Below are 26,483 nucleotides of genomic sequence, written 5' to 3'. Positions count from 1 at the left end.
TTCGACGATTTGAAGTACGGCAATTGTGTTTTTCTTGTGGTTTTTTTCAAAAAAACGATCAATTATGCCTCGTAGAAAGCAGCGATCATCTTTTGATCAAGTATCCAAGTTCGACAGAGGAAGGATAGTGGCCTACCGAGATTGTGGATTATCTTTCAGGGAAATCGGTAGTCGTGTTGGACGAAACCAAACAACTGTAATGCGGATATGTGATCGTTGGATGCAGGAGGGTGCGACGGACCGACGTGTTCGATCGCATCCACCTCAGTGCACCACTTCACGTGATGACAGGCGTATTGTGCGTATGGCAGTGACGGATCGCTCAGCCACATCAGGAACCATAGCACAACACATTCAGTCTGTACCGCATCATCCAGTGTTTGCGCGTACCATTCGACGCCGTTTACAGTAGAGTGATCTGTCCGCAAGACGTCCATTGCTTCGTCTACCCTTGACGCAGAACCACAGACGTCTCTGCCGCCAATGGTGCGATGAAGGAAGGATGTGGACGGCACAATGGAATGAAATTGTCTTTACTGACGAGTCACGCTTCTGTCTGCAACACCACGATGGTCGGATTCGAGTCTGGAGACACCGTGGAGAGAGGATGCTGAACAGCTGCGTTATGCACCGCCACACTGGTCCTGCACCGGGTATTATGGTATGGGGCAGTATTGGATATCACTCTCGCACTCCTCTAGTACCCATTGCCGGTACTTTAAAAAGCCAGCGCTACATCTCCGAGGTGTTGGAGCCAGTTGTCCTTCCTTACCTTCAGGGCTTGCCCACAGCCATATTTCAACAGGATAATGCGCGACCACACGTGGCACGCATTGTCCAAAGGTTCTTCGTCAATCGCCAGATTGAATTGCTTCCCTGGACAGCTCGCTCTCCGGATCTTTCGCCGATAGACAACATGTGGTCCATGGTTGCTCAACGATTGACCCAGATTACATCCCCAGCTGCCACACCAGATCAACTTTGGCAACGCATGGAAGCTGCTTGGTCTGCTGTACCCCAAGAACACATCCAAAGTCTCTTTGAATTAATGCCGAGGCGTGTGGCAGCGGTGATCTCCAACAATGGTGGCTACTCTGGCTACTGATTTTGGCAGGAACCACACTTCACAGAAGTCTATAAATTTAATCATTTGATGCTTGGTCAACATGTTATCTACAAAATAAATATTGTTGCGATATCTCTTGTCTTTCTTGGTGTTGCAATTTGGGTGGCCAGCAGTGTACATTATAATTAAGCAATAAACAAAATATTAAAAAAAAACACACAACATTAGCAAGACAGAATTATTAATGTCAAATAAAAAATATAAAATAGACAAACAAAAACACACACAAAACACAACATAAATAAGACAAAATTCTTAACTTATGATGAAAAGTGCAAAAGAAACAAAGGCTTTAAACATTACAACAAGACAAATTTTACATTTATATTTAAACCCAAATTAACTTCCATTTTCAAATGGATTCGGATTCACACAATTTTTGAATTATGTTCAATTGATGAGATTTAATTCAGCTCTTTCACATGACATTCTTTCAATGCATTAATTTATTTCCATACATTTTATCTGATTTTTCAAATTACCAATTTTTTTGATAAAAAGACACTTATGTATAACTTTTCTGTATCATCTTCACCAATTAAAACAGAAAACTTTAATCGTTTTGAGTTACTAAAATAATCTCATCAATTGAACATAATTCGAAAATTGTGTGAATCGGAATCCATTTGAAAATGGAAGTTAACACCGGAAGTCGGCATTCTGTAGAGATAAACAACGGAGGTCACCTAATAGACAACAGAGGTCACTTGATAAACACCGGAAGTCGCTTAATTAACAGCAGATGTCACTTAATGACCGGAAAAGAGATAATATGTAATTATACATCTCGTACTACAGTAGACACCTCGTAGTATATCTCAACACCGGAAGTCATTTAATTAACAACTGCTGCCAATTAACACCGGAAAAGAGATAAGACACCTCGTACTATATCTCACCACCGGAAGTATCTTAATAGAAAACATATGTCACTTAATAAACATCGGAAGTCGATAGCGATAAGACATTGGAGGTCAATAGCGATAAGGCAGCAACAGCCAATAGCGATAAGACACCGGAAGTCGGATAATTAACAACAGATGTCACTTAATAAACACCGGATGTCGTCATTCTGTAGAGATAAGACACCGGAAGTCATTTAATTAACAACTGCTGCCAATTAACACCGGAAGTGCGATAAGACACCTCGTACTATATCTCAACACCGGAAGTGTGACGTCACTTCCGGTGGTGGACCGCTCCCCATACTACTGCTGTGCTTTATTCAAATTCTATATTTTATAAGAAAAAAAAACCGTATATATATTTTGTCCAAAATTCTGTAGAAAGTAGAAAATTGTTTTACAGTCATAATAAGTATATATTCTTTGCATAGCATAGTCACTTTAAACATTACAAGCAATTAACGCGTGTATTTGCAATGGGAATGTTTTATATTGAAAAGCAATATTTTTGAGGTTTTTGACAGTTTTTGAAGTGATAGTTTAAACCGTCAAAAACTGCCATGTGTCAAAAACCTACCAACCCTGGTTAATGTATCAATTTTTTTTATGAAGTTGTCAGTTTTTTTTTTTTTTCGAAACATTATCAGTAGCACTAAAAAAATGAGCCCTCCTAAACACGCAAAACCCAAATTTTGTAAACAAAACACGTGAATGACGATTGCTGATTGTTGGGGAAAAAAATTTTCAATGAAGAAAAAAACCCCGCGAAAACAGGAGGGTGGGGGGGGGTCGACTGTTGGACCTACAGTCAATTTGTGGTCAGTTGAACTCTAGAGCCAAATATCTGCCTGAGTTGAAGTTTTCTTCCTTTAAGCCGAAGTTTTTGGTTTGAGATGAATTAAATTCATTCTGTCACTAAAGAATTTAGGTTCGCCACGTATATAATTTAAGAAGTTTTTTTTTATTTCCCCCTTCCTTTCTCTATTTTTGTAAATAAACTAACCAATGACAATCAACTTGGTTAACAATGCTTGCAAATCTCTTGTTGCATGTATGGTCACGCCAATATAGTCTTTTAACTTAGTCGTGAGTAATGCACAAATGCCAGAACACATCTTGATTGTGTGTGGACTTTTCTTGAAAATGTCGTAGAAGTTGAAAGTTTTAGATTTGAAACAAAAAAACAAGAACAAATTATTATGACATGATTATATATATGACATATATAAACAAATTATTAGCCTAATGAAATGGAAAGAAATCCAAATCTCAAAAGTTTGTAGGTTAGAGTTATTTCCCAAATACTATTTTTAGCGACTTTGTAAAACATAGTAATTACTCATGCAAATGTGAATGAAAATAGAGGTAATTAAAAATTACTGAAATCACTGTAGAAATTTATACAAGTATTGAACATGTATAAGTTTAACTAATTTTTTTGTTTATCATTTATATTTTTATGTACGTGCATGTTAAATTTTTTTCAATATTCTGAATTTGTAATTAGACGTTACCGACTGTATATAGCCATAAAACTTTTCAGAACCAATTCCTAAAATCTTGAAAATAAACGTTTTTTTCTTTATTAATTCAGTAGATATTTGATTTTCCTTACAGTCATTTTTACCTTTCTTGTACTTAGTATATCACTCTTGAGGTTTAATATTTCATAAGTATTCAAAGTTTACTTAATGTGGTATTTTAATCTTTGTTAACTTAATCCGTGAGGGTTTTAATTAATTTAACTGTCCATTCAACTTTTAGTTAATACAAACTAATTGACAGTATCCACTTAAAACAATTTAGCATTGTAACTGGGGAAAACCTCGTACGTAACAAAAAAAGGAGAAAAATATTTTTTTATTGTTAAAAAAAATTTATCGAAAATTAGAATGAAAAACTAAACTTTTGAAAAATCATTTACAAAAAAGTAAACTCAAAAATAAAAAAAAATCGTTTCTTCCGGAAATTCTGAATTTTCATCAATTTGTTCTGGAATTATTTCCTTCATTAGTTAATTATTTCTTTCATTATTTTTTCATTAATTGTAGAATTAATCGCCTTTCATAGTTTTCAACCATTTTCTGAAAATGCACGGCGGGTCACGCAGGGCTGTATTAAGAGCATCACAGGCCTCCCGGGCTAAGTGGTTTCAGTGAGGCCCTACCAGACAAATTCAACTGCTTCTCATTTTTCTGAGGCCTTCTTCTCTTGACGCCCCCGGGTGGGCCCATGCGTTAAGACGGCACTGAGGCCACGACAAAAAGCTCCGAGAGCAAAATGTCTGTCTGCCATAAGGTGTACCAATCACGAACTTCCCAAATTACGAAGCGCATAAGATAACCGCCAAACATGGCAGCTTTGAAGTCACGTGGTGCACTCTGAGCACCTGGTCTGAAGAATGCGTGAATGGGCTTTCTCCAGGCCCGTTGACAGAAATTTCGTTCGGGGAGGGGGGGGGGGTCAAAGTGATATAGAACAATAGATTTGGCCATCTTTTTCTCTTTCTACGGTCATTTTCTCACATTTCGGGGGGGGGGGGAAGAAACCAAATCGCCCAAGTTCCCCCCCCCTACGACCTTGGCCTTCCCCCCACTTATATTTCGCCTCGATGGTCTGCCCTCCCCGAAATGTAAGAAAATGCTTAAAAAGAGGGGGAAAGATGGACAAACCAATTGCTATACAGTCGAATCCCGTTATAACGAACGCCAAGAGACCGGTGGAATCACTTCAATAAAACGAAATTTCGTTATAAAGGAATTCCAGGTTATCTAGCATTGTTCCCATGTAAACTTATTTGGGGGATTAAAAAAGTGCTCGTTAAAACGAGATTTTTGCTATAACGGTATTCGTTAAAACGGGATTCGACTGTATTACTTTGCCCTCCCCCGAAATGCCAAGTAGTCCTCTTCCGAACGAAATTTCTGGAACGGGTCTGATCTGATGATATGAGGCTTTTTGGATCACGTGATATTTCCCTTTTTTTTTGAGGGACATACAAAATAAGCAATATGGCGACTTCCTGTTCGATTCATGAAAGAAATAAATCTAAATTAAAGAAACATAGAAATGAATCGTTTTTTCTTCTTTTTTAATAGGAGCTAGAAATTTCGATTTTTTTTTTTTTTTTTTAACTTCAAGTTATCGATTCAAGTTATCGATCTTCCTGTTTTTACTTCAAAAAATGCTTGATTAAAGCTGCGGTTCTTCGATGTAATTTATATGGGCCCATAATTAATTTCAAAACATCTTAAACTACAATTGAATCCCGTTTTAACGAATACCGTTATAGCGAAAATCTCGTTTTAACGAACACTTTTTTTAATCCCCTAAATAAGTTTACATGGGAACAATGCTAGATAACCTGGAATTCCTTTATAACGAAATTTCGTTTTAACGTGTGGTGAGATTCGATTTGTATTTTATCTCACAGATGGCGGCACTTGTAAAGCCGACGTTATTGGATTGTCACGCGGGAAATCGCAAAAGAAGCGATCAAACCATCAAAAGCTTAACATGTCGCTCCGTAGATTTTTTTATTTCGTCTTATGTTTCGTGTTGTAAATAAATAATTATTTTAAGAAATTAATCAATTATCCTGAATCCATCATTTTATCCAAATCACGCAACCTCATAACCCAAAGTATGGTGACCGCGGACTTCAAACAAGTTCCAGTTTCTTCACTGCAGCACGAGGCAATCTACTGGCGTTTCCCGTGAGAGAACTTTCGCTTTCCGGAACTTGACATCACTTTTCCTGGATTTTCATCATGGAAGTAAGTGCCGTTCAGGTACCACTTTTTAACTACCATGATCCAGCGCTGTGGTTTATCATGTGTGAAAGCACTTTCGCTCTCGCTGTTCCGAAACCGATAACCGAATCTGTCACAAAGTACAACTATGTTGTCGCGAATCTGCCTCCGGAAAGTGCGGCTCTTGTCCGGGACATTCTCGTTAATCCGCCGGCCACGGATCCGTATGAAAGGCTGAAATCGGAACTGATTAAACGGTCGAGCGAGTCGTCGTCCACTCAACTTCGAAAGCTCTTAACATGCGGGTCATTGGGAGATCGGAAACCATCCGACATTCTCCGCGAATTGCGACGACGAGCGGAATCGCATTCTGTCTCCGACGAATTGCTGATGGAGCTTTTTCTCCAACACCTACCGGCATCAACTCAGTCCATTCTCGCTGCTGTCACTCCACTCGTTCTCGAGAAAGCTGCTCAACTCGCCGACAAAATTCATGAAGTGAACCCTCAGCATGTTGACGCAGTTGAGAAACCGCAACAGCCGGATTCCGTCGCGCAACTTCGGGACGAAGTGGCTCAGTTACGCCGCGAGTTGAAAAACGTCCTGCGTTCGCGTAGCAACTCTCGTCAACGTACCTCACGTGCGCGCAGTCCGCATCCACGCTGGTATCACAACAAATTCGGCAACAACGCCAGAAAGTGCGTGTCGCCGTGCAAGTTTAAAAAAAACGAGGCGGGCGAGGAGTAAACGCGACATGCTCCTTGCCACAGGCATCTCGTCGCCTTTTTGCCATGGACAGAAATTCCAAAATTCGATTCCTGATTGACACTGGATCCGATGTTTCCATCCTTCCAGCATCACCATCACAACGACGCCGTGACGCCACTATGAAGCTCTCTGCTGCTAATGCTTCATCCATTAGTGTTTATGGTCAAAAGAGGGTGACATTAGATTTCAATCTCCGTCGTAATTTCACTTGGACTTTCCTACTGGCTAATGTTTCCACACCCATCATTGGGGCAGACTTTCTGTTCAACTTTGATCTTGTTCCGGATCTCCGACGACGATGTTTGCTGGATAGGACAACAAAACTCAATACTGACTGTGATCTTCACATTGCAGAAGTTCACTCAATCAAACTCATCGAAGGTGACACCATCTACCACAGCCTTCTCAACAAGTTTCCCGACATCATCAAACCACCACAACCAGGACAACCTGTGAAACACTCTGTCGTGCATCATATCGAGACTGTTGGTCCACCTGTGCATGCCAAACCAAGACGTCTACCTCCTGATCGATTGAAAATCGTGAAGCAAGAATTTCAGCAGATGCTTGACCTCGGCCATTTACGACCATCTAACAGCTGCTATGCATCACCTCTGCACTTGGTCCCGAAAAAGGACAGTGATGAATGGCGTCCAGTTGGTGATTACCGAGCTTTAAATGCACAGACTGTGAAAGACCGGTACAGTGTTCCAAATGTTCTGGACTTTACATCTGAATTGCATGGTAGTAAAATCTTTTCCCACATAGATCTCATCAGGGCCTATCATCAGATTCCTATACTTCCTGAAGATGTCCATAAAAGTGCTATTATCACACCATTTGGGTTGTTCGAGAGCACTCGAATGCAATTTGGCCTTTGCAACGCTGCAGCCACATTCCAAAGGTTTATTGACGAGGTCACTCGTGGACTTCCATTTGTATATGCCTTTGTTGATGACATACTGGTAGCCTCGAAATCACCAGAAGAGCACATCGAACATCTAAGGTTGTTATTCGAACGTCTGCAAATATATGGCCTCAGCATCAAGCCCTCTAAATGTGTATTTGGTGTTTCATCAATTGAATTTTTGGGTTACCAAGTTTCTGGATCTGGCATCGAGCCTTTAACAGATCGTGTTGATTGCATCCTGAACTTTCCTAAGCCAAACACCATCACTCAATTACGACGTTTTCTTGGTCTCTTCAACTTTTATCGTCGTTTTGTGCCCAGAGCTGCACACATCTTAACACCTCTACACAAGTTTTTGGAGGGAATAAAAAACAAAAAGAAATCCAAAAGAGCCACTCAAACCAAGCCAGCTGATATCCTTTAGTGGACTGATCCAGCCGAGCAAGCATTCATCGATGCGAAGCAAGCTTTAGCGGGTGCAACATTACTTCACCATCCAATTCCTGGTGCCAAGCTAAGTCTATGGGTTGACGCCAGTGATTTAGCAGTCGGTGGTTCGCTAATGCAATCAAATGGAAAAGGATGGGAACCCATTGCATTCCTGTCCATGAAACTGACAAAGAGTCAACAGAAGTTCTCCACTTACGACCGAGAACTGTTAGCAATGTACACTGCTGTCAAAAGATTCCGGCACATGCTAGACGGCCGTGAGTTCATAATTTTCACCGATCAGAAACCTCTCGTCTTCGCCTTCAAGCAAAATCCTGATAAATGCAGCCCACGTCAATGGCGACACCTCGACTTCATCTCGCAATTCAGCACTGATGTTCGTCATACTAAAGGTGCAGATAATGTGGTAGCTGACGCTCTTTCAAGAATAGTAATCAACTCGATTTCCAAATCACCATTCCTGGATTTTGACCTTTTTGCAACTGCTCAACGAGAGGATCCTGAATTAAAACAGTTACAGCAAGACAACTCTAGTTCACTGACTTTCAAGTCAATGCCAAGTCCATTTACCGCAACAGAACTGGTATGTGATGTGTCTACAGGCTCACCAAGACCATTTGTTCCAGCGAGCTTCCGCAAGACTATTTTTCATCATTTCCACAATCTTGCTCATGCAGGTGTAACATCATCTACTCAGCTAATATCTGCAAGATACGTTTGGCCTAACATGAGAAGGAACATCAAAGATTGGGTAAAGTGTTGCAATGAGTGCCAACGCTCAAAGGTTCATAAGCATACCAAAACACCTTTAGGCACCTTTGCAACACCCGATGCAAGATTTTCTCATATTCATATCGATCTGGTTGGACCTCTGCCTCCTTCAGAAGGAAAGACATACTGTTTAACAGTAATTGATCGCTACACCAGATGGCCGGAAGTCATACCTGTAGCAGACATCACAGCAGACACAGTTTGTCGTGCCTTGTTCGATGGTTGGATTTCCCGTTATGGATGTCCATCAACCATAACAACCGATCAAGGACGGCAGTTCGAATCATCACTCTTCAGAGAACTGATCAACCTGCTTGGCACTAGCAGGATTCGTACCACTGCTTACCATCCACAGGCCAATGGCATGGTCGAACGGTTCCACCGTGTCTTAAAAAGCTCATTGAAGGCACATGAGAATCCAAAGTGGACCGTCACATTGCCAGCCATCTTACTTGGTCTCAGGGCAGCCGTCAAGCCGGATATCAAAGCCTCTAGTGCCGAGTTAGTTTTTGGTACATCTTTGAGATTACCTGCAGATCTCTGCACGGATACACCCGGTCAGCTCTCATCAACATACACATACGTACAACAGCTCAGAGAGCGTATGAATAGTATCAAACCATGCAAAACATCACCTCATGGTCAATCCAAAATTTATGTGCATCCTCAACTGCAAACTTGCTCACATGTGTTTCTTCGAATTGACAAGATCACACCACCTTTGACACAACCATATACTGGACCCCATGAAGTGATTTCTCGTAATGAAAAAAATATCACTTTAAATGTAAATGGGAGAAAGACCTGTGTTTCACTTGACAGAGTGAAACCCGCATTTATCTTTAACGATGTCTGTGTGGAACTTGACAAAAACAAGCTCGAAGAAAAGAAAAATGACACTGTGCCAGTACAACCATATGTCACTAGGTCTGGCAGAAAAGTCAAATTCAGTCCTAGGCTGATAACCGAAATTAATTTTGTTTCGAATTGTGCATCATAATATTTTTTTGCATCTTGTATTTCATGCATCTCATTTATATTATGCATCCGATATATATTTTGTACAGCTTATTGAATTTTCTGCATTTAATTGTACATTTTGCATCATATTTTTTTTTAAGTGTATACTTATTGCACATGATTTCCTGCATCATTGTATTATGTCTTGCACATCTATTATTCTGCATCTTATGAATAATTTTTTGTATCACATTTTCATTTTGTATCTCATTTATCGTTCTCTCACCATGTTCCTTCACTGGGGAAAAAACTCATGTGGTGAGATTCGATTTGTATTTTATCTCACAGATGGCGGCACTTGTAAAGCCGACGCCATTGGATTGTCACGCGGGAAATCGCAAGAGAAGCGATCAAACCATCAAGAGCTTAACATGTCGCTCCGTAGATTTTTTTATTTCGTCTTATGTTTCGTGTTGTAAATAAATAATTATTTTAAGAAATTAATCAATTATCCTGAATCCATCATTTTATCCAAATCACGCAACCTCATAACCCAAAAACGAAGTGATTCCTCCGGTCTCTTGGCGTTCGTTATAACGGGATTCGACTGTATATTGATTGACGCAATTGGATAATATAAGACAATACGGATACATTAATTCTCATTTTCCCGCTTGAGAAGATATACTAAATAAAAAGTTGAAATCAATGTTATTGCATGAATATTCACCTCAAAAGTAGGTCTGGCTCATTATTTTATATTTAATTTTCTGGGCTTCGTATCTCTAAGCGAACTCGATATTTCAAAAATCGAGAATTCAGTTCAAGTTTAAAAATTATTGATGTGGTGGAAAACCCCACCAAATTTCCGCATTTCTACGCTAAAATCGGCAATTTTAACATTGATCTCTATTGGGATCATCCAGTGCATGTCCCTCAGGAGTGATGCTGATGATGAATATGACGTCTATTCGAAAAGCCTCATTAAGCAGAATGCTGCTGCCATCTTCCAGCTGCTTACAGAAACTAAAAGAACCGTCGATGCGCAGCAAGATTTTTTCGTCGTTACGTTTACGTAATTTTGTGTTTTTCCAGCCACACCAGTTTTTCCAGCTCCAAACATGCTGCGAAGCCCATTTAATGGGCGCTAACTTCCGTGAAGTACAAGAAGTACAAATATATAATTAATCTGCATAAAAGTTAATGGCTTCATGCAATAATCGCTAGCAGATGGCGGAACTTAATGGGGGGGGGGGGAGCGCTACTGCAGCGCTTGTTGCTTGTTACGGTGTTGTTGTTGTATAGCAGAAAGCCTCCGTACGCTGCTTGGAAGTCACTGAAGTCGCCCATTTCACCTGTAGCCATTGGGTATAGCAAACCGTATGTAAAATCTTTAACTTTCTTTGGAGTATATTCAACGACTATAGGTGAAAAATTAGGGCGACAGGTGAAATGGGCAACTTCGGTGACGTCACGAGCTTCGCGCGGAGGCTTTTTGCTAGAGCCTTTTATATACCCCTCCCCCTTGTATATGAAGGTGTCTTACTTTCTGCAATAGATGGTGTTGCCTCCGCACATGAAGTATGGGTTTTCGATTCGATCGTGTGTTTTTCACTCCCCCCCTCCCGGCAAAAAAATGCGTCAAGCTCATTCAGTAAAAAAAATAGGAACATCAAAATTGATGGACGCAACGAAGAAAAGCATCTTCAATTTGTCTTTTTTAAGAATTGGGGTTGTGGGTGTGGGTTCAGAGACTTTCTCGCATGCGCAAACAGGGCAAGTAATCAGGGCCCACCACTGATCAGCTATTAGGAAAAAACTTCACTCATTCCCTGTAGCTCAGTGGGGCCTACAACTGATTGCCTTTTGTGCTTTATGCACAGACCACATGCCTCCCTTCTCCCTTTTTACGCCTCTGTCTCAATGAATATGTGTGAAAGCCTCTCCCCCCCTCCAAAAAAAAATCCCAAAACTCATGAGGAACACGTAGTGTGCACGACGACGTAATTTTTCCTCCTCCTCCACTGTAAAATTCGATAATTTCACCCATCGGCGTTTTCCGTTCCTTTAGTTGCAACCCATTGGTTTAGATCCACTTCTTCTAAACCAGCGTTTCTTAGACTATGGTCTACGGACCAAAGATGGTCCTTGACGACGGCAGGAGTAGTCCCCCCGCAGGCAGACCCGATAATTTATTTCTCATTGAGTGAAAGATTATTCTACCGCTGCAATATTGATATTAGTAATATCCATATGGGTTCAATTAAAAATATACCTTCATACTATACACCACTATATATAGTAGGAAAATGAGGGAAATTGAGAACGTAAATACGGGAATTCCCTTAAATGCAATTTTCTAATAACTTCTAAATTCGATGAAGGGCGGGGAAATAAAGGGCTGCTACAAATCACACTAAACAATGTATTTCACAAAAAAGTATTCAAATCTTCAGGTGACCATATTTTATACGGTAAACTGTGATCTTACATAGGGTAAAATACGGAACATAACCAAATTCTCACCAAAAATGTTGCCGGAAGTAGGCACAATCACTAACTTTTATTAAAATTGCTGAAAAAAACTGCAAAAAAAAACGTTGAACCTGACAAATATATGAGAAATGAATATCTATATTTTTTGCTATATTTATCGTAAAATAATTTATGTACTGTACTATGAAAATGCTGTGTATTCACGACGTAAATATTGCAAATTCAAATATAAGCTTCGGTGAAAAAACGGAACGAATATGCAAAAAAAATCTGAACAACCAAAATTACGGGAATGTCCCATAATACGGGACACAAGTGGTGCGCAAAATTGTTTCAGACATTTTACTGGGTTCAAAAAGGTTGAAGAGAATCGCTGTTTTTAAAACCATAGTTTTCCAAGCATTTTGTTCTATCGCCTTCTTCAAATTTATTTTAATCCCACAGCTTTTTTGAGCAGGGTATGGGGGGGTGGGGGGTAAAGCTTTGGTTCAGTTCTGGTCTTCATTTTTTTTTCTCATCGCCCCGCAGCTCGAACCACCCCAATAACATTCAATACCCCTAGCTTCGGATCACCCCCAAGGGAACGATATTGCTCACCTTGGGGAGAAACGCATATGAAAATGTCTTGGAAAACACAAATAGATTCCCTCACAAAATGTGGATCCAAGCTTATCACACAATATCTTAAATCTTATAGCTGGAAGATTGCGTGGAGCTCCGAGTCATAAACTCCTTGCTATTTGCTCTAATACTATTAAAGGTTTTTTGAGTTACAAGTATTTTTTATGGCATACTGCATCACAAACGCGACTGAAAAAATTTGCAGCATTATATCAATCTGCGTTTCACATTACAACAGGACTACCTAGTACGTATATCAACTCCTATAACTCTACTTACATAAGCATATGTGGACAACCCCCTTTCAATCTTTTTGTTTTACGTCCCATTGGTCGATTGTTTTTGAAGGCTAAGGGTGTCTAGTTATGACACTGTTTTTTCTCATTTTTGCAAACGATGGCTGATTTCTAATAATTCAGTTATTTCTCCGATCTCATCTGAAATCACCGATTTTATAATTAATAATTACCTTACCACTCCGTTACAAACACTGGCATCATGTTTCATATTGATGATCTTCCCTTTGAAGAAAATATTTACGATCATATGATTCCAATATTATTTAATCAACGTATGACAGCAAACTGGTCGTCTAATGTTATCATAGCTACAGATGCATCCAAAGCTCAACATACGTCTCTCTCAGTGGGAATCTATTACCCTAATAACAATTCATGTATACAAGCTTTAGTTCATGATTACTCCTCCGTTTTTACTGCAGAGTGTCACGCTATTGCATATGCAACTTCTAAACTCATCTGTGAGCGACGTAATTACGTTATTTTTACCGATAGCAAAGCATCACTATTTGCTTGGAAAAATGTAAATCCCCGTTCCCTTCTGTAACATTATTGATAATTTGGATAATTTTATTAAAGCTAATTAATGAAAAATATCTTTATGCATGTAACAGATTTTAATTTTGATTTTTTTTTGTTTCTGTATTCACATCAGACATGAAATGGGATATTTTTTATGTTATGTGTATACCGCATTAATTTTTTTTCCGAATGTGAGAAGCAATTGAATGAACAAGGAAATTCATAGTTCTTGTTTGTTTGTGTATCTCTCTTTCTTTGAAATTTTATATTTGGTTTTCTCTATGCGTATTTTGTTTAGAAATTTACAGTGTGGTCCCCCCCCCCACGATCATTAGTGTAAATTTTGCATTCATGTATTCACATACATATATGTACTTACATATTTATATGTACGTATATTATACATAGTGTCAATTTTTGTTTTAAAGCGGTCCTAAAGCTCTTGTAGGCATAAAGGACGTGAAATAAAAATGCCAATATTGTATGTAAGTGTGTATAATCTGTTTCTTTCACAGAGCCGTTAAACGGGGATATAGCTTCGATACTTATCCGAGGAAATAATCTCGGTACCTCCCGAGGTAATCGTGTATGCGATGCAGCTGCACGATCCAGGGCCGCCCCTAGCAGACGCAGGGCCCCTTTAGCCTCGATTTTATATTGTATATTTTGTGGGAAGGGCATATCCAAAAATTCGTACATTATAACAAAATATACGGAATGCTGAAAATTTCCATACACAAAATATAGACGCATACAATTAAATTTGAAATGAAAAAAAATTAATGAAAATTTCTTGTAGAGAAAAATTTTTAATTGATGACGAAATAATTTCAAAATCAATTAAAATTGGGACCCAATGAAAGAAATTGTCTGAGAACTAATGTAAATTCAGAATCGATGAATCCGTCACCCCTGAAAATACATAATAAATGAAAGAAATACGTCCACAATTTAAGAATTCCAAACTGATGAAAATTCAGAATTTACGAAAGAAATTATCGTTACCGTAAGTGCGGGACCCGGTGCAACCGCATCTGTCACACACTCCTAAGGGAGACTCTGGCACCATCTGTAGACAACAATGGACGCTGAGTGAACTGTAGTCAATTGTGGATAGACCACTTGAAGTTTGTCGACCCCATGTTGGAAAATCATGGTCTAGAATTAGAAGCAAAGTTCTGTCCGACAATTCCTAAAGTTCAGAACAGAGAGAGTTGTATTCTTTTCTTTCTTTTTTTTTCAAACCGAGCACAACTCAGGTCTGTCCTAATGAGTTGCGCCGGAAGTGTGAGTGTGTGTAACTAACAGTCTGAGTGCTTATGTAGTGTTGTGTCTGATTTTTCAGTGCTGCCATCTATATTTCAGAAGTGAGTGAAGTGTAATGATTGAATATTTGTACTGTTTGTAGGCCTGTTGCTCTCTGTGGCGAGACTTTTTAATGGGGAGATCGGCTCGCATTCGCTCCTCGAAGTTGGGAACCACAGAAAACCAACTTCAGACGACCACCACTGAAGAGATGCATTCTGATCGACGTGGAGAACCCCCTTTCGACACTTCTCTCAGACGCTCGATATTTTCAAGTGCTAGGACGAGTATTGTGCGGATCCAGTCTTACGGCACTGACCTACTATTATTCTCGACGTTTTCACAGATCCCCGGTCCAGGGACGCAACCAGATACGTTGTCAGCTGGAGCAAGCACGCATTTTGGCGTCCCATGTAATGAAGAAGGAGCAGTTAAATAGGGGATTTGGTGCCCCCTCTGGTCCAGCACCCGGGATACCAGTTGCGGCCCTGCCCTGATCATCTCACCTAATGTCAGATAAAACTCTCGCTGCGCGGATATACGGTTTGGTGGTGATAACGCAACGATTAATAAAGTATTCAGAAGTAAAAGTCACACACACACACACACACACACACACACGTGGCAGTTGGTAATAACATACCCGCTTTAATAGATCCTCACTCTCCACTAGGAATCTAATTATCATGAGCACACGTCGGAAACTGATCTTGTTTGATCTGGATTAAGTTTGAAAAAAAAAAAATCTGGAGGATTTAACCGATGTCGCATTGACTATCCAGAGAGTCCACCAGGGAGCGTATGATGTCAACTTCCTCGCTTTCCCCGTCCGCTAAGCTCAGAGCTTGTTCGTAACACACCTTGGCCTCTTCCACGTGATCGAGACAGTCTTCGATGAGTCCCAACAGTATGTAGAGGCGAAGTTGGATGTTCAAATTTTCACATTTCCTCGCGAAATCTAACGACTGAGCTGCACATTCGCGAGCCTCCTGCACACCTCCGCTCACCAGAAACGTTTGGCTCATCTCGTGCAGCGCAAAAGCTCTTTCCTCCGGAGTTTTCGATATTCTCAACAGATCGGCCAACGAGGAGAGGGCTTCCCTGTACTTCTCGTCAGTCAGGTAGGCTCTGTACGCTCCCCTCAGAGCCTTCTTCGCGACTTCGGGCAGATCGTTGCTGATACCGATTCGAAGTTGCATCTCGTGGGCGCGAGCGGCGGCTTCGAGGTCCTTCCTCGCCGTACAAACTCTTCCGATAACATCCAGGGCACCGGCTTTGTAGAAAGGTTTCGAGGGCAAAGCGTCCGCTGACACTCCCTTCATCAGCTCCAAGGCACGAGAAGCGCATTGCACTGCGATCTGTGTGTTGCTGCGCTTCAATTCGTGGGTTGCCTCCTGTACGAGTCTCTGCACCTTGTGCGATAGCGGCAGACCCAACTGGAACGCGTCTTCTCGCTGGTGGGCGGCTTCTTCTCTTGTGCGTCGGATTCGGACGCGGACTGCCGGCCTGGACATTTCCAGCTCCCGCAACTCTCCCAAGCGCAACGGCTTCAACTGCTGCCAGAAAATTTGCCTTTCGTTTAAGAAATCAAGGCCGTTGCGCGCAAGATTCGAAATTGTTCTGTTGTCCGCGTCGAGCTCGTTGTTCGCTTGTTCGGAGATAATTTGCCGAAGGTATTTCTTGTCCGAAGCGACGTTTTTCAATACCTTCGTGGCTTTATAATCTGTTTGAGACGGTCGACCGTCTCCCAGCTTGCTCGTAAGGCGTCCGTCCGACTCCATAATTATATTTTCTACCGTAGCAATGTCTTTGGGAACAACTTTTAGTTTTGATTTCGCAATAGAGTGCAGTATGGCTTTCCGTGCTTTGTAAAGACTGTATTTGAACGGATCGAAAGTAGGCCTATGGGTCAGGCACTTGTGAAAAGCCAGGAAAGCCGATTCGAAGTCACCGGAATCGAATTCGGCCTGACCTTTCAAGCTCACGACTTTGCAACTCTTTGGATCCATTTCTACAACCGTGTTAATGTCTTTCACGAATTCTTCGGGTTTGAACATTTGTGAATAGCACAGAGCTCTGGCCAAGATGGCTTCGGTGTAGCGCGGGTTTTTCTCTAGCGCTTTGTTGTAGCTATCGATGGCTTGTTTGTAGCGGCCCTGAAGAAAATGGAATCTGCCCTCAGATTTATAAGTTGATGCGGGGCAAAACTTCCGGAAACGCTTCCCGATAAAATAATCACTCTCCTCCTCGTCCATCATAAGCTCTTTAAAATATTCTTCTTACTTTTTTTTATTGCTGATATAAAAGACGAGAGACCCACAAATACTTTCTATTCACCGGCACTTTGACAAAGGATTCATCCCGAATCACTCGAGCACAACGTTCTTCTCAATAACAAGTCTTTTTTTTTCAGTCAATGCCTATTTATTAAGCACATTCAATCAACAACTGCTCTTTGATTGATACTGTTATGAAGTTCCTACTGTTTTACGTCCACTGTCGATGATTCGTTCCTTCTGCAAGTTGGTGGCATAAACTCGCATGAATAGGGTTGCCAAGTGTCCTGATTTGTTTTGCTACTAAATGCACTATACGGAAAAGCGCTTTCGGGACGCCTGTTTGTCTCGGTTTTTAATTTACGCAATCAAAGACTAATTTCAAAGATTACTATTTTATTATTATTTATTATTTACATTAATAACTGACCATGTAATTGGAAAATAAATTACATTGTTTTTCAATATCAGGACTGTTTTATTATGGAATTTCAACGTGCCCTCCCCTTATTCTAAGCTTCGAATCCGGTGGACTGCCATCAACACTGCTACCCGTTTTGACGGAATGTGCATAAATATGTTGTAAAGATAGAGTATGACCAACTTGGTACTCAAACTCAATGCCACCCCTACCAAACGCGAGGCGCTGTGCGAAAATAATCTTGGGTTTCTTCGAAGAACGAATGTTTTCCGATAATTCGCTATGTTATTCAGAATATTCTGATCATTTGATCATTTGTCACGTTCATTTTCTGCATACGAGGGCTAATTAGACCGGGACCTACAATTTATTGCCGATTCCGAACGGCAGGCTTGCTTTTTATACTCGTAGAGAGGTTTGAGCGCTAACCCTTGGATGGGGGACTCCCTGCGGTAGTAGTTTTTTCCTGCGGTCTTGTCGCCGTTTCTGTTGTACCCCTGTGTCAGGGAAAGTTAAACACCCTTTGGTACTTTAGGCGAGTATCTTATCGACCTTGGCTACCGCGCCCCAGAATATTCTGAACATAGGCGGAGATAGACTAGGAAGTCTGGGGGGGGGGGCACGATGATGATCTGGTGCGGTGTCCTCCATAGTGAGACCACCTGTTTACATTGTTTTCTATGGGTTTTGGAAAAATGTCTGCCCTTGAAAGGGTCAAGAGAGGTGTTTGGTGTGTTATAAAATTTTCGTTTCGTTGAATTTCTAAAATCGTTCACAGAAAGTCAAATTAACTGTCTAGAACGTGAGTAATTGAAAGAAGAATGCTTAATGTTCCCTACACAAATCGTCAAGTCCTCGAAGCTTATACGTGAACACGAAAAGTTGCTGGAGCAAGTGTAGCTCGGTTGGGCACGTAGGGCCGCAACTAGTTACTTTGTCAACCGAGGCAAGCCGGCATTTTGGCGCCCCTTGCAATGTAGAAGTAGTTGTTAAAAGATGAATTCGGACCCCCCCCCCTTCTTGTTCAGCGCCTGGGGCACCAGTCCCGCCTGCTCTCCCTAGTTGCGGCTCTGAGTGGACGCTTGAGTTACCAGCAGTGGTTTCCAACCTTTTCAGTGCATATGCCAAGTAGATCATGGGTAAATACTAAACAAGGGATTGAGTGAAACAAGCAAGAGTCCACAGAGGGACCACCTTGGGGAGCCCCATGGATGGAAACGAAGTCCCTTTGGTCGGGCTCTAGTGCCGGGTGGCAAGTACTGAGTTGATATGAATTGGTACGAGAAAAAGCAGAGCAATTGAGATGGATCTGCTGGCAAATTGATAGAAGTTATTCTAGATAGAATTCTCTATCGAGCAAGACAAGCAGAGACCACAGAGGGCCCACCTGGGGTCACTGATGTAAACAAAACTCATTTAGCCGGTTCCAGCGCCGGCACGCTAAATCTAAATAGGGAACACATCTACCCTGTGATGTACTGAAACCGAAACTGCCTTATCATGGACCCTGCATATGAGAGGGCAAAATCTGCGCCGTATAGGTTCAGCTTTTTTCTGATAGCATGTGGCTGGCCATTTAAAGTTTGAGCGGTCACACATATTTTTCGCAAGAGTAGTGCTACCCGTTACGGGTAAGAGGCTGTCATTGTGTGTGCGTAGTACATATTTATTTGATAACTGCTTTGATTTTGTGCGTCAAGGCCGTGGTCCAGACAAGGGTGGGGCTGACAGGGCTCCCCCCTGCAAAACAATTGCAAAACAATTTTTTAAATAAATGTGTTGCTTATTGAAAAAGTATAATTTTTACAAATATAAATTTTATTTAGTTTTAATTTTTAACTACATTCACGATTTCGCTCGAACATATACGTATAGTCTGCCAACTCATCTTAAATCAATTTTTTATTAATTTTAATGTTTAATTTTTTATTAATTTTAATGTTTAATTTTTTATTAATTTAAAGTTTTAAATAATTTTAATTCTTAATTAAATTTTAATATTAATTTTCATATTTTAAGTACGTTTGGTGTCTGCGGACACTAGGTTGGGCCTCACCAATCGACACCTTCACTGTGAAAAATCACCCCCAACGCATCACCCTGGATCCGCACCTGGGTATGCAGGGCCACAACTAGGATGGAAGGCAGGCGGTTCTGGTGCCCCGGGTGCTATACTGAAGGGGCGCCGAATGCACCATTTAACTGCTTCTTCTACATTACATGTGGGCGCCAAAATGCATTCTCGCCCCGGCTGAAAAAGTAACTAGTTGCGGTCCTTAGTGTATGTATCTGTTAAGTTTTATGTCAAGAGATGTTTAAGTAATTAAGAGATTATATTAAGTAATTCCAAGCGTAAGAGGGTTCTCATACTAGGGGATTTCAATTACCCAGGTATTGATTGGGAGAACCTTTCATCTAGACATCAGTATGAAAAAGACTTTCTTAAGTTGGTGCTCGAAAATTTTTTGTATCAGCATATATCAGAAGCCACTAGGGGTACTGCTATTTTGGATTTAGTTCTTACTAGTTCTGAGGATCTGGTTGAACATGTTTCGATGGGGGAAGAGTTTTCTTCCAGTAATCGTCGTATATAGTCAGATTTCACTGTAACTTTTCCTCGGGTAAGGTTGATAACAACTAATTGCTTGTTTTCAAAGAACTAACTTTGATGTTTTGAGAGGAAGGTTAGCGGAAGTTTTCAAAAACCGGTTGGAATCAGTTGGGGTGGTAAGTCGATGGGAAGAATTTAGTACGAAGCTGTCCTCTGTTTTGCACGACGTCATACCCTTTGTTCAAAAAAAGCGTGTTTGTACATCGCACCCTCTATGGTTCACGGATAGCGTGCATAACCTTTATCTTGAAAAGAAAAGAGCATTCAGAGAGTATGAAAGGGGACGAGTTGACCTATCATTGGTTACATTGATAAAATAAGACTGTTTAAGAGTAATAATTAAGAGTAATAATAATAATCTTTAATAATTAAGAAAGCGATAAGGGATAGTAAAAAGGAAGTTGAATCTAAGTTGGCAGATAACATTGGCTCTGACCCAAAATCATTTTTTCGATACTTCAATAATGGATGTAAGGGGACAGTTGGCCTCCTCTCGATAGGAGGCTCTAGGGTAGAGGGCAATGTAGGCATGTGTAGTGCTTTCAATGACTTTTTCACGTCGGTTTTTAATGGAGCTAATGATATTCGATACACGGGTGTTGCATGGGGTAATAAAACCCTCAACGATGTTCAAGTAGAAGACGTGGAGGTTCTAAATCTTCTAAGAAATGTATGTGCAAGCAAAGCACCAGGACTAGATGATATCTATCCCAGGGTCCCCGGGGATGTGCTAATGAATTGTTGGGGCCAGTTGCACAGATATACAGGAGTAGTGCTGCTGAGGGTATCGTCCCAAGGGATTGGAAATTTGCTAATGTTGTTTCGATATTTAACAAGGGTAGTAGAGAAGCTGTGTCCAATTATCGTCCAGTGAGTTTGACGAGTTCCCTCTCGAAAAATTTGGAAATTATCATCAAAAGGCAGTTTGTGAAGTGGATAGATGAGAATAATGTATTGTCGGATAATCAGCATGGCTTCAGGAAGGAGAAGTCATGTGTAACTAACCTCATTTGCTTCTATGATCATGTGACGAAGGTTTTGGATAAGGGCAAAAATCTGGATGTTGTTTACCTTGATTTCCAGAAGGCGTTCGAGCGTGCCCAACATGGTAAACTCTTGAAGCGTTTACACGAGATTGTAATTGAGGGCAACTTGCTGAATGGAATAAAATCGTGGTTAAGAAATAGGTCGCAACGAGTTATGGTGAACGAGGAATTCTATGGTTGGACAGACGTCACAAGTGGAGTTCCTCAAAGATATGTCCTTGGCCCCATACTTTTTTCACTTTTTATTGATAAACTCGATCAGGGTATCGATGAAATTACTAGCAAATTCGCAGATGATGTGAAGCTAGTGGGGGTAATCGGGAATCAAAACGATAGGGAGTTGCTCCAGACCAACTTAAACAGAATTGCAGCATGGGCAAATGAATGGAGCATGACATTTAGCGTTGATAAGTGCATGGTCGCTCATTTTGGTTCGAATAACCCGGTTTACGGAAAATTCACCGCCAACAATTCACCGACAAGAATTCACCGCCATGCAATTCACCGCTAGGAAAATTCACCGACCAACAATTCACCGCCATGCTATTCACCGCTAGGAAAATTCACCGACCAACAATTCACCTCCATGCAATTCACCGCTAGGAAAATTCACCGACCAACAATTCACCGCCATGCAATTCACCGCTAGGAAAATTCACCGACCAACAATTCACCTATATTCAATTCACCGATGGCAGTTCGATGCGAGTCAGTTAGCGAGGGAATGAGCGATTGAGTTACTGAGTGAGTGAGTGACCCATTGAGTGACTGAGTGACCGAGTGAGTAAGTGATTCAGTGAGCGAGTGGGTTACTGATTCAATGAGCGAGCAAGTCAGTCCGTGAGTGAGTGAGCGAGCTGCTAAGTGAGTGAGCGATCTATTGAGTGAGTAAGTGCCATGTCCTAAAGATATGGCGGAAAGTTTAAATAATGACTTTATGAGAAGAAATTCAGATGATACGGATTCGGGTTGCTGTATTTTTTAAATATATGACATCCATATTTATTGTGGGCATCTTTTTCTCAGCCACCTCGCTGGGCGTTTTGCCTGTTGTGGCCTTGTATTTGTATAAATTACAAATTGCTGTTGCCCAATACAAGATAGTATATTCAACAAAATTTCATTAACTCTGTTTTACTCAGAAACTTCTAATGAAATGTTAAAAGGGATAATAACAGAATTAAAAGATAATAAAGTAAGTGGATACGCGATGAATTAACTTCCTAAAAATGCTTAAAATCATCTCCTGTTATCACTTTGATGTTATAAAAAACATCGCTGATCATCAGTAACCAATGGGTTTTTTTTATGATGAACTAGCTGTTACCCGCGATTTCACGTGATGAACTTTCAGGAATCCCGCCTTAGTGCGTATCTAGTATATGTACTCTATATTTACTATATACGTATATATATACTTCCTATGCAACGGAAATTAGTGACGATTTTTTTATTACGGGAGTCGGAACGTTCAATAAATTGTTCAGAGGTTCTTGCAGCTTTTTGCAAAGCAACCTTAATTTTTTCTCTGTTACGTGATATCGAGGATAAGATGAAACACAAATGCTCTCAGAAATGCTGATTCGAATGTACTTGTGTTCGCCCAAGGTGTCTTTGTCGCTTATTTCCCACGAAGTAGAAGCCGAAAGCGTTGGAGAATTGCAGAAGGAAAGATCAGGCCATCCTTTAGACTTTCCGTGCACATAGGTTGGAGTTTGTAGATCTTGATTGAGTAGTACGAGATGATTCTTTTGTAGAAATTGTAAAATTGTTCTTCCTCTGGAATCTTCATCTCTGTAGCCCCATAACGAGTGATGACCATTCAGATCCGATCCAATCAGTATATGTATGTTTTTGTTGCTCTTTATTGTTCTTTCAATTTCATCAATTGTAGAAGATAAGTTTTCTTACGGAAAAGAGTATGCCGAGATGATAATGAGATCACTGTTATTCAGACATACTCTAACCTACTGGTGGAAGTTGTAGTGCATACTGTGGCTGGATGAATGTTGGAATTTGTACATACTATTGCAGCTTTATTGTTGGTGGATGACCATCTATTCCAGTGCGGTGGAAGACTGTGCAGTTGTCCGTTTTTGGTGCACGGCTCTTGCAGCATTATGAAATCAATTCCTTCTTTTCCGGCCATTGTTACGAACGATTCGGTTGTGTCCTGTGCACGGTCAGCGTTATACTGTAAAACTTTGATGGGCCCCTTAAGACTTTGCTGAGACATAGTTTTAGTGTGCAGTAGATAAATTTTATTTAGCTTGAAATTGTTTTTTATTCAGGATTAATTTGAATTCAGTGAAATTGCGTTTTTAGACACACTGATTTCGATGATGCGTGCCCTTCTTTTTTCTAAAATTTATATCTTATGTCACTGGTTATTTCTAAGTGAAATTTAAGTTTGAAGTTATTGGTCACCTCCGAACTTATAATTTTCGCTGCTAATGGATCTGTGCAAGTCAGTACGAGTTGATTTCCATTTGCATCTGTTTTAATAATGTATTCATGCAGGTTACTGTATGTCAGTTGTTCTTCCAAATCCTGTACGACTCTATTGATGTCACCATGATCTACGATGTTGAAAGTTAGTCGAGTTCTGTTTATGTCCATATTGCGAAAATTTGTAGTGCGATTCCATCCTGTTCGCTGCTTGGCCAAACTTGCATTTTGTTGGCGATTATACAATACACTACCAGATCCAAACCTGAAAATTGGCGGGTGATTATTCACAGGGTTTGGGTTATTCTGAAGGTATGTAGAGAAATTCTTAGGTTGTGAGATGAGTCGAGGATTCTTTTCCTTGAAAATCTTTCTATCATGAGTCTAATGTTGTGGGTGACCAGAAATATTCTTCTCCGGACAAATGACATATATTGTTTGTCTCAAAAAGTGATTGTTGAGAATAAATTTTCTTATTTTGAGACAATCCTGAATGGTATACAGTAGCAGTCAATTGCCGTGCCATTTTTAATATGTCTGATGGCATGGATATTGTTTTCAAATTTCTTTATTATAATTGGACCGGTGGTATCAAATTGTTTCGAGTTGGATTTTTTATTTTTGTATAATAATACTGTATGTATTCGTTGTTTTAGATTCTTTTGGTTCCTCCTATAAGTGACTTTTTGAAAGGGCAAGGTATTACAATCTAACTCGTTTACCGTGACATATGAAGATGCACTGTCATCTTCGTTTTCATTATGTTAGGTTAACGAAGTGTTTTTTTGTGTTAAAGGAGAAGAAATTCTTGGACATGGAACTTGTATCGTCTTCTCTTTCCTAGTTGCCAAAGTTGTGTCGCTAGTTGTAGAGTTTTTTTCTGGAGTGTTTGTTTTCTTCTCAACATTGTCCGAAGTCTGAGTAGAAGCATCTTTTAAATCATTATGAGAGCTAAAAGCCCATAAATTGACAATTTCCAACAATTTTTCCGCTTTTTTCCGCATTTGAGTTGGAATTCCGAATTTAAACGTCTTGCCTTCGCCTGTGGAATGTCTTATGATTTGTATGATCTCCTGGAAGATGGCCTGGATGTTCAAGACATTATTCTTGTAACGCTCTGTGGCAATGATTTGCATCCAGTCTTGTTCAGAGTACTCATCTGATGTGGAGGCTATGGAATCATTTATATTTTTTTCTTTGCTCCCATTAGAATTTGTTGGTTTTCTTTTCAATGAGTCGGATAGTTTACCTTTAACAGCAGGTCTATTGGTCTTTTTGTTGACTTTCTTCTTTGTATGTTCATTATTGTCTTTGTCGTCTGAATTCTGTTTAGTTTTTGCCCTGTTGGTATTCAGGAACTTTTCAGGACTTTTAAGGTCACGAGTGATGGTGCCGTTCTCTGGATCCTGTTTGTCAGATACAACTCCTGTATTTGAAGTTTCCGTTGAGTTATCATTATCATCTTTGCCTCCCAGCTTACTTCCATCATTAATGTATTTATCATTATTGGTGAGATTATGTAGAATTTGGATGGAATGACATCAGTAGGAGTAAAAACAAATGTCTGTGATCCTAATAACAATCTGGTATTCTGTTTCTCTGACTCAGTTGTCTGTGATCCTAATAACAATCTGGTATTCTGTTTCTCTGACTCAGTTGTCTGTGCTTCTATTTCCGCTTGCAAAGGTACGTGGTTAGAGACCGATGCCGGGGACGATGACTGTGCATTAGTACCTCCTTCATTGTTGAGCTTATATGCATCAGTTAATTCTACATGATGTCTCTTCTCTTCCATTGATAGCTCGGTGATAATGTCCATGATTAAGTTGTTGATTTCTCCATTGTTGTTTGGAGTAGAATGGTGATCATTCGAAAGTCCAACAATACCAGAGAATATATCTGATACAAGAAAACTTGTTGATGATCACCTTTTGGACTCTCCATTTTCATCAGTTTCTTCTTGTACCTTCAGTTCAGGTTGTATAGTAGCGTCAGTATTGAAATTTTGACCATTAGCAAGTGGGTCCTTTTGCTCACATGTTATCTCTGTTTTATAAGAGAGCCTTCTCTTGTCTCGGTTTCAAATATGGACGATGTAGATGACATCATTTCAATATGGGGACTATTGGAACACTCCGTCGATCTTTTATCAAGATATTCCGTCATTGAGTCTTGTATTACCTGTTGTTGCAGGTAGGATCTGAGATAATACCTTGACTTCCTCCCCAGTTTTACTAATGATGCCTCGTTGTAATTGCAATCCAAGTCCAATGAGACATCAAATTCTGTGTGGTTTTCCATAAATTTTTTTTGAAGGTTGGTTAAATAATAAAAATAGTTTCAAAAATATACGAACACTTTTTTTTTTTTTTTTATAAATTTTTCAAATTTTGCAATTTATGAAATGTAAAATTGGATGTCAATCATTTTAAGGGCAGATCATTGATATAACTACAAATACAAATTTTCCAAAATATTATATGGCAGACAATAATACCAGGGGCAAAAAACAAGAGGAACATGTTGCATTGGGCTTCTATTAATTACAGCAATTTATATTTGATATAATTTTGAACTCAACTGGCAGTTTAGCTTTTGTTTACATTTTCAACCATAGAGGTCGCCCATGTTCGTTGTCGCCGAAAAGTTTTTTTCTTTCTTGGAAGGGGGGGGGGGCACAGGCACATTCACAGCTACTATGTTGACAGTTATTTTTCAATTATGTTTAAATGAAATCCGGAGGCGTATTTATTCATTTTCGATGAAAGTTTGAAGAAACTCACCCAATGTTTTTTC

General features: G+C 40.1%; 3 protein-coding genes across 3 annotated transcripts; 2 read left to right on the top strand and 1 right to left on the bottom strand.

Moving 5' to 3' along the window:
* The first annotated feature begins 5,801 nt into the window (after positions 1-5,801).
* LOC149083324 (uncharacterized) lies at positions 5,802-6,530 on the top strand. Its single transcript, XM_089236825.1, has one exon. The coding sequence runs from the start codon at positions 5,802-5,804 to the stop codon at positions 6,528-6,530; it is 729 nt and encodes a 242-aa protein (XP_089092951.1).
* Positions 6,531-6,574: 44 nt separating this feature from the next.
* Positions 6,575-11,794, top strand: LOC149083323 (uncharacterized). Its single transcript, XM_089236824.1, has 3 exons — positions 6,575-7,295; positions 7,899-8,494; positions 11,714-11,794. Exons 1-3 carry the CDS (start codon positions 6,575-6,577, stop codon positions 11,792-11,794), a joined length of 1,398 nt encoding a protein of 465 aa, XP_089092950.1.
* A 3,846-nt stretch (positions 11,795-15,640) lies between these two features.
* LOC149083322 (outer dynein arm-docking complex subunit 4) lies at positions 15,641-17,140 on the bottom strand. The gene has a single exon (XM_089236823.1). The coding sequence runs from the start codon at positions 17,138-17,140 to the stop codon at positions 15,641-15,643; it is 1,500 nt and encodes a 499-aa protein (XP_089092949.1).
* Between the last annotated feature and the right edge of the window lie 9,343 nt (positions 17,141-26,483).

The sequence above is a fragment of the Pholcus phalangioides genome, unplaced genomic scaffold (genome assembly GCF_987345545.1).
Source record: "Pholcus phalangioides strain wild (caught in Gottingen) unplaced genomic scaffold, Ppha-v1.0 ptg000009l_1, whole genome shotgun sequence".
NCBI lineage: Eukaryota > Metazoa > Arthropoda > Arachnida > Araneae > Pholcidae > Pholcus > Pholcus phalangioides.
Note: the sequence above shows the minus strand (reverse complement) of the source record. Positions and strands in the feature narration are given on the sequence as shown.